At 40.8% G+C, this 17,213-nt stretch overlaps 1 protein-coding gene across 2 annotated transcripts in view; it reads right to left on the minus strand.

Moving 5' to 3' along the window:
* Positions 1-3,109: 3,109 nt before the first annotated feature.
* The window catches only part of LOC115458932 (RNA-binding protein with multiple splicing 2), a 168,086-nt gene continuing 153,982 nt past the window's right edge, over positions 3,110-17,213 (minus strand). For both annotated transcript variants that reach the window (XM_030188789.1, XM_030188788.1), the window contains 2 exons: positions 5,641-5,715; positions 3,110-4,224 (listed from right to left, as the gene is read on the minus strand). In XM_030188789.1, coding sequence (XP_030044649.1) covers positions 4,169-4,224; positions 5,641-5,715 — 131 coding nt within the window. In that variant the 3' untranslated portion in view covers positions 3,110-4,168. The remainder of the gene's footprint in view (positions 4,225-5,640; positions 5,716-17,213) is intronic.

Here is a 17,213-nt window from a genome sequence, read left to right on the forward strand (position 1 = left end):
GTCTTTTCCTCTCCACAGCTTAGCTATCAGATCAAAGATCCACTAAGTATAGGAAGTTGTTAGCAAGTGGGGCCAATCCACATCAGAACTTGTCATGATACCAAAAATAAGCAGCACGGGTGGTAGTACTGCTTTGGAACACAATTTGGTCATTATAAGGTAGTGATATTTGCCTTAGGCTAGTCTGCCTTTGAGGGGCTATATACGTTTCACTTTAGAGGTCCAAAGTCCAGGGATAACACAAGGATAGGGGATGCACTAGGTTAACCTTCAGCCTTACACATTGCTCCTGATCAAATCCTTCAGAAAATGGAAGAAACAACAGACTGAATAATACAAAACAGCATAAAGAATGTCAATTTAAATGTAAAGCACTGATAAGGAAGGCAGTGAGGTACTTTGAAAGAAAAAAAATGCACTGGAGGCACACACACACAGTAGAATTTTTTTTTTTCAAGATATATTAAAAGCAAGAAGCCGGCCAAAGATTCTGTTGGACTGCTAGATGATCGAGGGATAAAAGGGGCAATCAAAGAAGACAAAGCCATAGAGGAGCGATTAAATGAATTCTTTGCTTTGGTCTTCACCAAGGAAGATTTGGGAGAGATACCAGTGCCAGAAATGGTATTCAAAGCTGATGAGTGAGAAACTGACTGAATCGCTATAAACCTGGAGGATGTAATGGGGAAGTTTGACAAATTTAAGAGCTGCTAGCAAATCTCCTGGACAGGGTGGTATTCATCCCAGAGTACTGATAGAATTGAAAAATGAACTTGCGGAACTATTGTTAGTAATATGTATCTTTAAAATTGAGCGTGGTACCAGAAAATTGGAGGATGGCCAATGTAACACCGATATTTAAAAAAGGTGCCAGAGGAGCTCCGGGAAATTATAGACCAGTGAGCATGACATCAGTGCTGGGCAAAATGGTAGAAACTATTATAAAGAAAAAATTACAGAGCCATATTCAAAAGCATGGATTAATGAGACAAAGCCAACATGGATTTAGTGAAGGGAAATCTTGCCTCACCAAATCTATTACATTTAGTTGAAGGTGTGTACAAACGTGGATAAAGGTGAGCTGGTTGATATTATGTATCTGGCAAATGCCTTTTGAAAATCCAAAGTACCGTATGAAAGACTCCAGGAAAAAATTGGAGAGTCATGGGATAGGAGGTAGTGTCCTATTGTGAATTAAAAACTGGTTAAAGAGAGAAGACAGACTGTAGGGTTAAATGGTCAGTATTCTCAATGGAGAAGGGCAGATAATGGGGTTCACCAGGGGTCTGTGCTGGGACCACTGCTTTTTAACATTTATAAATGATCTAGAGATGGGAGTTCACTAGTGAGGTCATTGAATTTGCTGACAAGGTTATTCAAAGTTGTTAAATCATGAGAGGATTGTGAAAAATTACAAGAGGCCCTTACAAGAATGGGAGACTGGGCATCTAAATGGCAGACAACGTTTAATGTGAGCAAGTGCAAAGTGATGCATGTGGGAAAGAGGAATCCAAATTATAGCTATGTAATGCAAGGTTGCACATTAGGAGTCACCAAGAAAGATCTAGGCTTCGTCAATGATACGTTGAAAGCCATCGTAGCACACTGAGCAGAGGGTAAGAAAATAGAATGTTAGGTATTAGAAAAGGAATGGAAAACAAAAATAAGGACCTTATAATGCCTTTGTATTGCTCCATGGTGCGACCGCACCTCAAATATTGTGTTCAATTCTGGTTGCCGCATGTCAAAAAAGGTATACTAAATTAGAAACGGTACAGAGAAGGGTGGCGAAAATGATAAAGGGAATGGGATGACTTCCCTATGAGGAAAGACTGAAGTGGCTAGGGCTCTTCAGCTTGGAGAAAAGACAAAGGGAAGATATGATAGAGGTCTATAAAATAATGAGTGGAACAGGTATGTGAATAGTTTACTCTTTTCAAAAATACTAGAACTAGGAGGCATGTGATGAAGCTACAAAGTAGTAATTTTAAAACAAATCAGAGAAATTCTCTCTTCACTCATCATGTAATTAAACTTGAATTCATTGCTTGAGAATTTGGTAAAGGTGGTTAGCTTAGCAGGGTTTAAAAAGGTTTGGGTGGCTTTCTAAAGGAAAAGCACAGACCATTAATAAAATGAATTGGGAAAAATCCACTGCTTAGTTCTGGTATAAGCAGCATAAAACGTATTGTACTTTTACAGGATAGTGCCAGGTATTTGTGACCTGGATTGGCCACTGTTGGAAACAGGACACTGGGCTTGATGAACCTTTGGTCTAGCCCAGTGTGGCAATGCTTATGTACTTAGGGCATGCCAACTACCCTTCCCACAACAGTCCTGTAAAAATGCATACCTGGCCATCATACTTTTTAATATTAAACTTTGCTTTGTAAGTGCATGTGTATAATCAGGTTGATTTCCAGAAGTAATTTAGAGAGGTACATGGGCTGTTTGAAAAGTGGTCCATGTTGCCATGGTTCTTTGGTTTTGTGTTATTTTGCTTGACTGGTGCTGTTCTTTGCCATCCCTTAGAAGCAGCCACCTAGTTCGCTTAATGTTAAGGCAACCCTGCAAAAAACCTACTTGGTTTAATTGAAGTGATACAGCTATTACAGCTAAATGAACATTAAACTGCCCAATCAATGCCTTAGGAGTGGAGGAGTAGCCTAGTGGTTAGTGCAGTGGACTTTGATCCTGGGGAACTGAGTTTGATTCCCACTGCAGCTCCTTGTGACTCTGGGCAAGTCACTTAACTCTCCATTGCCCCCGTTACAAAATAAGTACCTGAATATATGTAAACCATTTTGAATGTAGTTGCAAAAACCTCAGAAAGGCAGTATATCAAGTCCCATTTCCATTCCAATATTGTGGGAGCTAACAGAACTGGCTCCTATGCATCCAGTTGAGTCCAATATGCATTCCTCTTCCAGTGGCCAAAATGGCATTTTCAGTTGATGCTTTCAAAGTTACTGAATGCTTTGCTAGTTTACTATTAGCCACAGCAGTAGAATGACAGTTCTGAAGACAGCAGTATGAAATGGTGATAAAAGCTTGGTGACCTGCTCCCTCCTAGCCAATGTGTCCTTGCAACATCCCTGAACCTCAGGGATTAAAGTATCAGCACCAAGTTTATGATGTGGATATTGCCACCCACAGCCTCAGTAGTAGAATAAAATATCAGAAGACAAGGATTTTTGCATTTCATATATTATCCAGTTTCACATTCTCCTAGGATCAGAAACAAAGCAACTCATTGCAGTCTTAATACAAGCAAGAGCCATGGTTGTAGATACTTCAGCACTTCAAGCAAAAGAATGCGAACAAAAACAAAAAAAAATTGCACAAATCTTAATGTTTTGTCCAACAGAATAATAGTCACTTTTTGGCTCTAACATTAACTTATCTTACAGATTACAAATTTTTTTTAATAATTAAATTGCACACAAATGCACACAAATCCTTTGATGCATAAATACTTTCTTATTACACATGGTACAAAAATACTCATACTTTTTTCTGTATTCCCACAAGGATGGCAATATTTGGCAAGACTGGAAAGTTTCCCAATCAGAAGAATGTGGTGGTAAGGGAGTAAGACACCTTATTTTACAAATGTTGGATGAAAGAAGAAAACCTAGGTTTCATACAGGATGAGAAACAGGAACAGTGCATTTAACTTAAAAAACAATAATTCCTCTGGTTTTACTGCAAACAGGAAAGAGACTAGTATTTGAAAGCCAAGTCCTCATTGAAGTAAGATAAATTATCAATAATTAGGCCAAGACCTGTTCCTATGGTTACACAAGCACTAAAAAAAAAAAAAGGATGTAGTTTAATTCATGCCAGGAAGCCATCATGCAAAACTGGTTTTTCTTCAGCAGAGCTCCATAAAGTTTGAGGAGACCCCCAAACATTGGTCTGTATTCAGTTAAATCTCATCTTGCACCCGTTATCCTGGTTAGGTAGAATAATTTTATTTTTATCCGGATTGAGCCTCTCAGACCAGGCTTTGGTTTACCAGAAAAGATGAGAATCTTGGTCAAGAAAAACTGATTCAGTTTTGGGGAGACATGAACAAGGGAACCCACAGCCCCTTATAAGGAGAAAGTGAAGTTACAGTACAGTTAGACACTCCTGGGTGCCTACAAAAGTTGAATTGATAGTGGGATCATTCCTGGCACATCACTTCATGGAGACAAAGTGAACTCAAGCTGAGAAGAGAATCTAAAGAGGAAAAAAAACACAATGGTATTAAGTGGCCACCACATTTACATATCCTATATAATAATTCTCACCACCAAAGTTCTAAAGTAGCTGCCTGTGTCCGTGGCACCTGGAGTTGCTGAGCTAGGCTCCGTAGCCAGGCTGACGTCACTCACAGCTGATTCCCAGGCGGGGGGGGGGGGGGGGGAGTAGGGAAACACACGCGGAGCAACTTGCTCCGCGTGTTTCCCTACTCCTCCCCTTGCCTGGGAATCAGCTGTGAGTGCACCGCTCAAACACCCCCTTGGCGCATCACCCAAGCCCCCCCGGCACATCAAACACCCCCCCCCCACCAAAGCACATCAACACCCTCTCCACCCGTAGCTGCCACTGGTAATGCTGTCCGGCCGCTGCTGCTTCTCCTGTTGAGCGGCAGCTACAAAAAGAAAAAAAGCCATAAATGTTTTTAAACATCAATCACAGCACCGCACACAGCCATTGGCTGTTGGCTCTGCAGCCGCTCCTCCTCTCGCCTCCACGTCGCTGCCCCTTGAGTAAGACCCTGGAGGAGCGCAGTGATGCGAGAGGCGAGAGGAGGAGCGGCTGTAGAGCAGACAGCCAATGCCTGATGGCTGTCTGTGGTGCCGCGCTTGATGTTTAAAAACATTTATTGCTTTTTTTTTTTCTTTTTGTAGCGGCCGCTGCTGCTCAACAGGAGCAGCAGCAGCTGCAGGTGGCAAGGGGGTTTGATGCGGGGGGGAGGGGTCCACATACTGTCTCTCACATACACTCTCTGACACACTATCTCTGTCACACACACAGACACTGTCTCTCACACTGTCTCTCTCTCTCTCTCATTCTGTCTGACACAAACACTCCATCTCTCACACACACTCCGAGGAAAACCTTGCTAGTGCCCATTGTCAGAAACGGGCCTTTTTTACTAGTTTAATTATAAGTTGTCAATTAGGGAAACAGAATATTACCCCATCTCAGTCTATTGAATTAATTGGATTAGATATCCCAAAGTCAGTCTTACACAAGTGGCACTAACTAACCCCCCCCCCCCCCCCAATGTCTCCCCCTTATGATCATTCTCCAAATTAGTCTATGGTTCATGTTCAGAAACCTGATATAAGTCTACTGGGCTCAGGCATGGTATGTTGTGCTCAGGTCTAGGAAGAAGAAAAAAAAATCTCCTTGGAGCAGTCAGTTTTTCTCTTGCTCCCAGGACCAATTAAAGTTCCATATGCTGCTTAGGCATGTTGTCTGGGAAGAACAAAAATCAAGGAGGGTGAAAACATTTATGATACAACCAGCTCTGTCCCTGTCCCTATACAGGTAACAGGGCTCAAATGAAGAGAGATTTCATTTTAGTTATGCTGCTACACCAATGACTAATAGGCCCAGATAAAAATGCATCAAAGTAGTACTTACTAAATAGCTTTAACAAAATTGACGAGACTTCCATCCTTGCTGTGTAGCTTCGGATGGAGAAGGATACCAGCGCATCTGCAAGAAAGTCAGTTTCTCAGTACTGCACAGAACTTAAAACCCGAATAGAATACATTTACTTTGCCAAAAATACAATTAAAAAAAAAAGTGTCCCTTTAGTGGTAAGTCACACTAAATACAAAAAACCTCAGCAGTTGCAAGCACATGCAACTCACTCATATGCTGTACTATTTGGCTTAATGTTCTGGTTGGGGCTATAAGTTTCATAGCACCAGTCGATACCATTTCAATTGACCTGGAGTCAATCTACAAAGAATCTTTGTTATGACTAGTGAAACCCACTTAAGTCATGTAGCATCTAATTCATAAAGGGGAAGGAAATAAAATTACAGTCTAAGGTTGTAAAGCAAGAAAAACCTTCCAGCAAGTAGCCCAGATTCCGAAAGGATCAAACTTCTTATGCTCAGTATCAGATTACCCCTTGTAGTAAAGTATGAATCCAAACCAAATTTTTTAAAAACTCACACAAACAGGATGCTCCTGCTAGCCCAAGGTCTAAAGCAAGCAGTGCTCTGGGTTCCTTGCCAAAAGCTGCGTTTTATGGAGTACGCATGCATCAGTACAGAAAGTCTGGTTCATGGGTTGCCCTCAATTGCTGGCAGCAGCACTAGTTAAAAATTCAAATGTCAAGTTAACACTTAAAACATAACTGTCCTCAGTTAATGCTGTATCAAAAGTCTGATACTTTTGAAACAAGGATTCTGTACAGTTTTTTTCCCCCTGCCTAAGTATTTCATTTGTACTGAAAGGGTAAATTCCCACATACCAGAAAATTTCAGAATTTCAGCCAGTATTTAAACACACATTTGAAAAGCATTTTAGTAGGCCAACAAAAGCCTGTAGCTACATTTATCTGCAGAGCATTACCCTCATAACCCTAGGTCAGCCTACAGTTACAGGAAGTTGGTCAGGAACTAATGTCCAAAAATTTGAACATGCTCAGCCAAGTAAATTTAGAGTTCCTGTACAGTTTCAAACTCTTACTCCAGACAGCAAAGCCTTTAGTCACAGCAACACTATGTATGAATGATTACAAAATATAAATATATATCTAATCCAATAGAATGTTAGCTCTACCCTGTCTAAGACCTGCTCTCCTGTGCACAAGTTGACAAAATTGTACACAGATGGGAGCCCAGACATCCCTCATACAAAATGATGGAAGGCAGAAGTGTTCAACTGTTTATACTGCAAAGACTGTGTTGCAGAACTGATGTTTCTACTCTGTCCCCCATTTATTTAGCCAAAGAGCTAGCAGAAATAATTCTCAATTACCTGCAGTAATGTAAGTCTTGCTGAAAATTATGAAACCCAGAGTTACTGCAAGGTGTTAGGGCAACCTTGGAGATTAGCAGCTTTGTACCTCCCTTGAATTTAATTGAGACATTGAGGGTGCCCCACCACCCCAGATTTTGATAAACTCAAATCATGATCACTATTCCTGCATATTGGATTATTATGCTGCTTTATACATGGATCCCAGGGGGTGTGATGTGCCACCTCCAGTTGTCCAAAATGCACCACCACATTTAATTTGTAAAGCATCTTGATGGACCTCCACTCAAACTTTGTTGGAAAAGTTACATTGGTTATTGGTAGAGTTATAGTTAAAACTCTATGGTTGACTAAGGGTTACACAGTACAGGTCCTCCTTATTTGAAGAATAGTAGTCGTGGCATGGTGTTGATGTACCCTCTCTGATATTTTAGAGAGGCTCATTTGAGAGCTAGAGCTTTATCAGTAGCTCCACCCATACTATGGAATATTACCTTTTGAGCTTCATTTGACTGATTATGGTAGACTCAGGAAAATGGGCTTTTGTATCTTACATTGTATTTTTATGAATTTTAATTATACATCGCTTGTAGGCTGTATATAAATAGTTGTATGTCTGTTGTCTCTACTTTCCTGTCATTATGGAGGTCTTCTCATTTTTTAAAAACATTTGTAGCTTATGAACCAGTTTGTTGCCACAGTTGAAAGGCAGTATTAGCAAACATTTGCTACTCCCCCTCCAGAAGGAAAATGCATTAATTTTCATTTAAAAATAAAACAAGCAGATCATTGATATAAGGTATGATGGTCATGTTTAACCATAATCTACATGCCTCTACTTGTAGAAAGCTAGTGGTTTGCATCTGAATTATTCTGACATTTGCAATGCTATTGCAAGGCATTAAAATTCCACACTTGAGATATTGACATTGGTTTCGCTCAACTCACTTCCATTAAAAAAGGGGGAGTAGACATAAGTATGTAGCAGTACCCTCTCTAGAATTTTAGCTCCTCTATTGCTGAATTAGGTGACAAAAGTAGATCTAGATTGCATACAATGGCAACAGTATAAGCATTCAGTCATGATTTGTACCAAAGCAACATTGACTAGGCTTGGAAATTCCTGCTGGCGTTTAATATACCTATAATCTGCAAATTTGTAGCAGCTGAAAAGCAAATACTGACCAAAAGCAACCAATATGAGTTCATATTCATTTGCACTTCAAAGAAAAAGCCTGATGACTTACTATGCCAAAGTTGCTAACTACTGTAGACATGCTGAAATTTACTGTATACTAGGCAGATTTGCTAAATTAATAGCAATCTTCATAACTTATCAACTGGTACTTGAAGCTTAGTTATACAATGCTCTATAATGGACCATGAGTAAATGACAAGTGGAGAGATTTAAGAGATTTTGAAAGATCTACAGTTCCAGCTTTTGAGAGGGAGGGGAGGTCATCCTCACATTAATATGTTTATAAGTTTGCATAATGCATTTTTTTAAAAAGGTAGGAACTTTGGCCTCATTTGGTGCCTCTTATCAAACCGCGCAAGCAGCTCCCAGTGCAGTAATGCCGACAAAGCCTATTCACTTTGAATGGGTTCTGTCAACAATGACGTTCAGGAACCACTACAGTGGCTTAATAGGCCCTTTGGTTTCCTTGAGACTAGTGAAGTTGTATCAAGCCTCCAGATAGATTCCGGCTCACTAAAAAGCCCTACATTTCTAAAAAAAAAACAAAACATTTTCTTAGTATCCAGTCCACTCTAGGAACCACTTCACCAGGACAAATATGCATGTTGTGGTAGCTCAATTTTTATTTTTAACAGAGCATTTTAGTAAATAAAATGTTCCCTTAATTGCACTGTAACTTATACAATAAGTACCACTGCTCTCCGAAATGTTAATTGAAAGAGCAGATTAAAAGGAGCACTGGCCTGAGCTCAGATCATGTGGTACTGTTAAGCAGTGGCGTAGCTTTGGCCCTGGACCCCCCTGCCGACAACCCGCTCGATTCCCCCCCTCCCACCGCCACCTGCCTTTGCTGACGATGGCAGGTTGGCGGGGGGGCTAAAATGTGCCTCCTCACCTCAGGCTCTGAACCCCCCACCCGCCGAAGTCTGGCTACACCCCTGCTGTTAAGCATAGCAACATCTGTTGAAACTGACAGCACACTTCAGCACCACCATGTTGAAACTGACTATAATTGTGCATATTTAAAGATAAACCAAAACCACTGTATTGTGCTCCAAGAAATACTCTTGATCTTCAGGGCTGTATAAATGTGACTTATTGTTGAGTGGAGGAGTGGCCTAGCGGTTAGAGTACCAGTCTTGCAATCCAGAGGTGGCCAGTTCAAATCCCACTGCTGCTCCTTGTGATCTTGGGCAAGTCACAACCCTCCATTGCCTCAGGTACAAACTTAGATTGTGAGCCCTCCTGGGACAGAGAACTATCCAGAGTACCTGAATGTAACTCACCTTGAGCTACTACTGAAAAAGGTGTGAGCAAAATCTAAATAAATTGCGAATTTTTAAAGATAAACCAAAACCACATTTAGCACTTGTAGCATGCGCCTACAAGAAATACTCTTATCTTCAGGGCTGGAAAAGTGTTAGAAATACAGTGAACGTTAATCATTGCCCAATATGCTCCAATCCACTAGGTTAATGAATTGCATATCTAATTGGAGATGCAGGCAAGCTCATGTGCATCTACCTTGCTTACAGTAAAAGGAAGAGGTTAAATCACCAGATTGATAACCCCTAGCCTCACCTTTTCTAACAGTGAAAATTTAACAATCCATTGACTTCTACCTCGTAATGTCATCCATTATCCTTTCCTATGTTTTTGGTCTCATGCATTACACCAGTGGTCTCCAATTGTTCTCACACTATTATCGGCTTTTGTCTCACCTAGAATGTAAACCACACTGAACCCTGGAAAGGGGATATTGATATTAGTGGTATACAAGAATTGATTTGTTAACAGAGTGCATCCTTCAGGTATTCTGGTCATCAACTTAATGTGTGCCCATCTATAAATGGCTCCAAAATTAGAAAATGTGTGCCAAAAGTGTCACTTAGAACTTAAGTGACTGATTTAAATAGTTATCTGGTGGGAATTTTGGGGGGGGGGGGGGGGGTCCTAGAACACAAATTGGGAAACATTTCTGTAAAGGCATTTACCTAAAAGGTATCACAGATTTACATGTATTTTTTTCTTTGGGGTGGTGGTGGGGGGAGGAGGTGCAGTACCCCAGTGACCAAACTGGGCTCACATACATGACTCTGGGGAAATTCATGCTGTGTGACCTTGACAGATTGTTCATTGCTAGCTGAGCTCAATTCAAAGGAAAGGAATAAAAGGATTTAAAATGGGAGAAACCCCTGAATCATATCATAGCTGTAGCAGTTGGCAGTTCCAGAGCAGCTAAGACATTGGGCTTGAAAGTAAAGAAAGATACCCTTATGAATTTATTTTGTTATATTTGTATCCCACATTTTCCCACCTATTTGTAAGCTCAATGTGGCTTACATAGTACCGGAGAGGCGTTTGCAGACTCCGGTGTAAACAAATACAAAGTGATATTGTGGTTAGATAAGGTTCATGTGGCACAGTCACATTATGGAATCGTACAACGGGAGAGTTGTGTTATGTCCATTACGTAGTTTAGTTTAGAAATCAAAGGCTAGAATGGGAGCAGGCAAAAAGAAATGTTACTCCACACAAATAGCTAAAGCCCTTCAAAGGGAAAATGTACTATATTTTATAATCACTTATTGAGACCCTGATTGCCCAGCCTCCCCCAGATCAGATACCATCTGTTGAGGATTTAGCAATCTTTGTTAATAAAATAACAGCTGTACGCCGCTCCTCCTTAACTCCCAGTTCTAGCAATTTCCCCCCCTGTGCCGAGCTTCTTCAAACCTCCCTCCATCTCAACTACCCAAAAGGCCATGCAGATATTAAAAACCACCGCAGCCCCCTCTGACCGCATTCCTGATATGATTTCAATCTACAGTACTTCCCTACCTGCATGCAAATTGTCCACAGTTCAAGGAATGGTGCCTATATATGGAAACAAGCACACATTTTTCCCCAAAAGACCCAAAACTAGCTTATTTTTCTATTACCCTATTACACAGATGCCATATATATCTAAAATAGCAGAACGTATTATCTCTGACCAGCTTGAAGACTTTAAAGAAAACTATGGTAATTCACTCCATCACAACAGGTGTCAGAAAAATCCCACAGCAATGAAAACTGCCCTTTTCCAATTAAACCCTGACAATTTCTTGAAAATTGGCGCATCTAGTGTCCCAAGGATCTGAATGTCTGGGTGTTAAGTCAAGAGGTTTAATACTGAATAAAGGAGCTATGAAGATATTAAACAGTATTGGCGCTAATAGTGAGCCTTGTGGACCCCCACAGGGCAAACTGAAGGACTGAGATACGGAGCTCTGCCACAGAATGGCCTGTGTACATTTTGACAAGATAAGAATTGAACCAGTCTCACAACCATTTCAATAGAGTATAGGCTATAGTATAGTATATGGTAGAAGCTATTATCAAAAACAAAATTACAGAGCACATCCGAGGACATGGATTACTGAGACCAAGTCAGCACGGCTTTTGTGTGGAAATCCTGCCTGACCAATTTACTTCAATTCTTTGGAGTAAAACATGTGGACAAAGGGGAGCCGGTTGATATTGTGTATCTGGATTTTCAAAAGACGTTTGACAAGGTACCTCATGAAAGGCTACAGAAGAAATTGGAGGGTCATGGGATAGGAGGAAATGTCCTATTGTGGATTAAAAACTGGTTGAAGAATAGGAAAGAGTGGAGTTAAATGGGCAGTATTCACAATGGAGAAGGGTAGTTAGTGGGGTTCCTCAGGGGTCTGTGCTAGGACCGCTGCTTTTTAATATATTTATAAATGATTTAGAGATGGGAGTAACTAGCGAGGTAATTAAATTTGCTGACGACACAATGTTATTCAAAGTCGTTAACTCGCGACAGAATTGTGAAAAATTACAGAAGGACCTTATGAGACTGGGAGACTGGGCGGCTAAATGGCAGATGACGTTTAATGTGAGCAAGTGCAAGGTGATGCATGTGGGAAAAAAAGATCCCGAATTATAGCTACATTATGCAAGGTTCCGTGTTAGGAGTTACGGACCAAGAAAGGGATCTGGGTGTCGTCGTTGATAATACACTGAAACCTTCTGCTCAGTGTGCTGCTGCAGCTAGGAAAGCGAATAGAATGTTGGGTATTATTAGGAAAGGTATAGAAAACAAGTGTGAGGATGTTACAATGCAGTCGTATCACTCCATGGTGTGACCACACCTTGAGTATTGTGTTCAATTCTGGTCGCCGCATCTCAAGAAAGATAGTAGAATTGGAAAAGGTGCAGCGAAGGGCAACTAGAATGATAGCGGGGATGGGACGACTTCCCTATGAAGAAAGACTGAGGCTAGGGCTTTTCAGTTTAGAGTAGAGACGGCTGAGGGGAGACATGATAGAGGTATATAAAATGAGTGGAGTGGAGCAGGTGGATGTGAAGCATCTGTTCACGCTTTCCAAAAATACTAGGACTAGGGAGCATGCGATGAAACTACAGTGTAGTAAATTTAAAACAAATCGAAGAAAACGTTTCTTCACCCAACGCATAATTAAACTCAAATTCGTTGCTAGAGAACGTGGTGAAGGCGGTTAGCTTAGCAGAGTTTAAAAAGGGGTTGGACGGTTTCCTAAAGGACAAGTCCATAAACCACTACTAAATGGACTTGGGAAAAATCCACACAACTCCAGGAATAACATGTCTAGAATGTTTGTACGTTTGGGAAGTTTGCCAGGTGCCCTTGGCCTGGATTGGCTGCTGTCGTGGACAGGATGCTGGGCTCGATGGACCCTTGGCCTTTTCCCAGTGTGGCATTACTTATCAATGAGATCAAAGACCGCAGATAAATGTAAAGATATTAGTATAACTGTCTTGAAATCCTGGTCAAGATAATAAATAAATGTGTTAAGGCACAGTGCCGTCTGTGCTTTGAAGTCTTCTAAACTCGGTTTGGTTTGGATGTAAGACAGTCTTCAAGAAAATCCCCAGATTGAACCAATACAAAAAAAAAAATTCAACAATTTTAGAAATAAATGAAAGGCTTGAAACAATGAAAATTTGCAACATTCTGGATGTCTAATAACTGAACAGAGGTGTTGCCTTCTTTCATTGTTCTGAACTGAGGCCCTGCTGAAGACTTGAAGTAACCACAGTGTAAATAAAAACAGTTATTGAAAAGCATACAATAAAACAGGAAGGTAAAGGATCCTGCAGAGAAGTGGTAGCTAGCTTTCCACAAAGCCCTAGTAGCATCTTGAATTGATGGAAGATTAAAAGATGAAATCTTACTCTTAGGCAAAACTGCTCAAGCAGTATCCGATTCTACACTCTAACAAGCTAAGTGGCAAAGGGGAAGATACAATAAAGGTTGATTGCATTGATGAAGTCCAGTAATCTTGTCAAAAATATATTTCACGATAAGAGCAGAGATGAATCTGAATCAGAGTATTCACAGGTTGCAGAATACTATACAATTTAGCAGAGCAGTAACTCTCCGCTTAGAAAAATATTCTTTTCGCCATCAGAATTGATTTATAATAGTATGCTATCATTTTATAAGCATTTAAGGCATCAGATGCTTTTTCCTCAATATGCATTCTTTTTGTCAAAATTAGCGTTTCAATAATAAGAGGAGATGGACCAATACCATACAGATTTAAGTACATATGTATTACCACACTGGGAAACAGCAAAGGTCCAAAGCCAGCAAGTTTCCAACAGTGGCCAATCCAGGTCACAAATACCTGGCAAGATCCCCCAAAAAAGTTCAATACATTTTATGGTGCTTATCCCAGAAATAAGCTGTGAATTTTCCCCCAAGTCATTTTAATAATGGTCTAAGGACTTTTCCTTTAGAAAGCTGTCCAAACCTTTTTTAAAACCCGCTAAGCTAACCACCTTTACCACATTCTCTGGCAATGAATTCCAGAGTTTAACTACATGTTGAGTGAAGAAACATTTTCACTGATTCATTTTAAATTTACTACTTTGTAGCTTCCTCGCACGCCCCCTACCTAGTCCTAGTATTTTTGGAAAAAGAGTAAACAAGCAATTCATGTCTACCCGTTCCACTCCACTCATTTTATAGACCTCTATCATATCTCCCCCCTCAGCCATCTTTTCTCCAAGCTGAAGAGCCCTAGCCGTTTCAGCCTTTCCTCATAGGGAAGTCGTCCCATCCCCTTTATCATTTTCATCGCCCTTCTTTACCTTTTCTAGTTCCAATATATCTGAGATGCGGCGACCAGAATTGAACACAATATTGGAGGTGTGGTCGCAACATGGAGCGATACAAAGGCATAATGTCCTCATTTTTGTTTTCCGTTCCTTTACTAATATCATCTAACGTTCTATTTGCTTTCTTAGCCACCGCAGCATACTGAGCAGAGGATTTCAAAGTATCAACGATGATTCCTAGATCCTTTTCCTGGTCAGTGACTCCTAACGTGAAACCTTGCATAACGTAGCTCTTTCCCACATTAAACGTCATCCGCCATTTAGACGCCCAATCTCGTAAGGTTCTCTTGTAATTTCTCACAATCCTCTTGCGATTTAACAACTTTGTGCAGTCAGCAAATTTAATTTAATTACCTACTCCCATATCTAGATCATTTATAAATGTTAAAAAGCAGCGGGGTCCCAGCACAGACCCCTGGGGAACCCCATTAACTACCCTTCTCCATTGAGAATACTGACCCTTTAACCCTACTCTTTTAACCAGTTTTCAATTCACAATATTTCACTACCTCCTAGTCCATGACTTTCCAATTTCCTCTGGAGTCTTTCATGAGGTACTTTGTCAAACGCCTTTTGAAAGCCAGATACACAGTATCAACCGGCTCACCTTTATCCACATGTTTGTTCACCCCTTCAAAAGGAGTGTAATAGATAAGATTTCCCTTCACTAAATCCATGTTGGCTTTGTCTCAATCCATGCTTTTGATTATGCTCTAATATTTTTTTGTTCTTTATAATCTCTACCATTTTGGCACCACCCTGGGCAACACTGAGGTAGTTGCCCAGGGTGGTGCCAAGTATCAAATGTCTTGCAAAGTAGCAGTCCATAACAGCCGTACATCTAGAAAACTTGAAGTCTCCTAGGAGAGAGAAAAAAAAAAAAAAAGAAGAGCAAAGTTTTCCCATGCTTAGTTTTAGGTCCCTAAATTCTCTTCATTGTGTAATTTGAGGAGCCTTGAGGTGGATAAAAAACGTGAACCTGATAAAAATGTGTGTGAGGCACCAAAATAGTATCCAAAGTATGGCCTGTGGTATGAGGACAATTATAAGGTTGATATAAATGTAAAATATTGAATATGGGTAGAAAACTCAGCTACAAATGGAGCCTGATCATCATCCAGGTGAATATTAAAATAACCTAAGATGAACAATGACTGAATGTGAAGCAGTGTTTATGAAGACTGATAAGATGCAAATGCAACAGGCGGTGGCACATAAACCAGTAAGAAGTCTTCAAATGTATGATCTCTTTTGGAATCATCTTCACGTCAACTAGGCTAAGTGTGATAAAGGTAGAACACGTAAGACCAAAGAACAATGAAATGGAATCGCAAGGTCTCCGATATGAGCATCTGTTGGTGCAGCCATTATAGTAAGCCAATTCAGAATCTTGAATCAAGTTTCTGAAAGGCATAATTATCTAGGTTACATTGGTGAATAAGATCCTGATAATGTGCGTTTGCTCAGAAGAAAACTAAAATAAACCTACCTGAAAGATAGTTGAGAGCAGAATCTAGAGGGCTCTGGAAGTATGGGCCTAAGGTTGCTCAATGTTCTTACCTGCAGAAGATCAGTGTGATGCAGGGACTGGTCTGCATCCTAACAGGAATGGTAGAGGTAGTAACCATATAAAAAGATGGTGCAATACTAAACAGCGTCTACCTGCAAAACAGCAGAAAAATAAAAATATGGCATCCTCAGTTGTGCACGAAGGAACATGGTCTGCTCCTTGTGTGTACTCCTTTAGCACACACCAACAGCATAAGGTGTGTGCTGCAGTGAGATTGTATTTAACCAAGACAGCTTCTTATATCATGTCCAGGGGCAGGACCTATCCACAATCAGGCTGGAATCTGCAAGGAAACAGAGCTATCTTTAGTACGATCAGTAAGAAAACTCTCAAGAGAGCTAAGAGTTCTATGCCCCCAAGGTGAGATGCTAGAACATTAGTCTTTTGAAAGGTTTACCAGATTTTTTTTGCTTCTGTCCCACATACAGTCACTACAGCTGTACATCAGACATATCCTTGCTGAACTTAGTGCACAGTGTGGCAGAGTTTGCAGACTCTCAATCAGAAAGGTGCAGCACTCTGGCTTACTAGCCAAGCAGGAGTGCTTTCAGCACTGGATCCAGGCATCTACATTGCTTTTGATGTGACATCCAGGAATTCTACATTAGGTATTGGCATGTGCAAACTTGTCCAGCTGTGTCAAGACCTAGAACCAGCGGTTCAGGAAAAACTGGTGCACGTCCCTTGCTGAAGTGACAGCTTTTCGGAGGACAAAGTGGAAGTCCTCATCAAGAAAAGGACTGATATCATGAAGTCCCTCTTGGCCCACACTTTTTGCAGCCTCAATTTCTCAGAGATTTTCTACTCTCAAAAGATGTAGGTATACTCGTGCACCCTTTCCCAGCAGTCCCAGGGGGACCTGCTCTAGATCTTGGCAGCAAAGGCCTGAAAAAAAAAGCCCAGCAAGCTAGAAATGAGCTTTTGACTGGCTCCAGGAGAGCATGGCTGCTATAAGTGACCATCCGAGATGGCCTGCCAGTATAGGGGAGGCAAATTTCCCCACACAAAATAGTCCCTTATACCCTCCGACCAGTGGGTTCTTATGATAGTCTGGGGAGGGGGGTTATGCCCTAAATGTGTGTCAAGTGCCTCAAAATTCCTGTCAAACATGAAAGTTCAGCTCTCAGCATCAGGCCATGCTTGCAGAGGAGCTCTCATCCCTTCTACAGGCCCATACCACCAGGGAAAGGGAGGAAGTAGTTCCTTGTGTCTAAAAAGATTGGAGGATTTTGTCCCATCCTAGACCTAAGGTTCTGAAAGAATATCTGGTCAAAATGTTTA

Source organism: Microcaecilia unicolor, unplaced genomic scaffold (assembly GCF_901765095.1).
Source record: "Microcaecilia unicolor unplaced genomic scaffold, aMicUni1.1, whole genome shotgun sequence".
Lineage (NCBI taxonomy): Eukaryota > Metazoa > Chordata > Amphibia > Gymnophiona > Siphonopidae > Microcaecilia > Microcaecilia unicolor.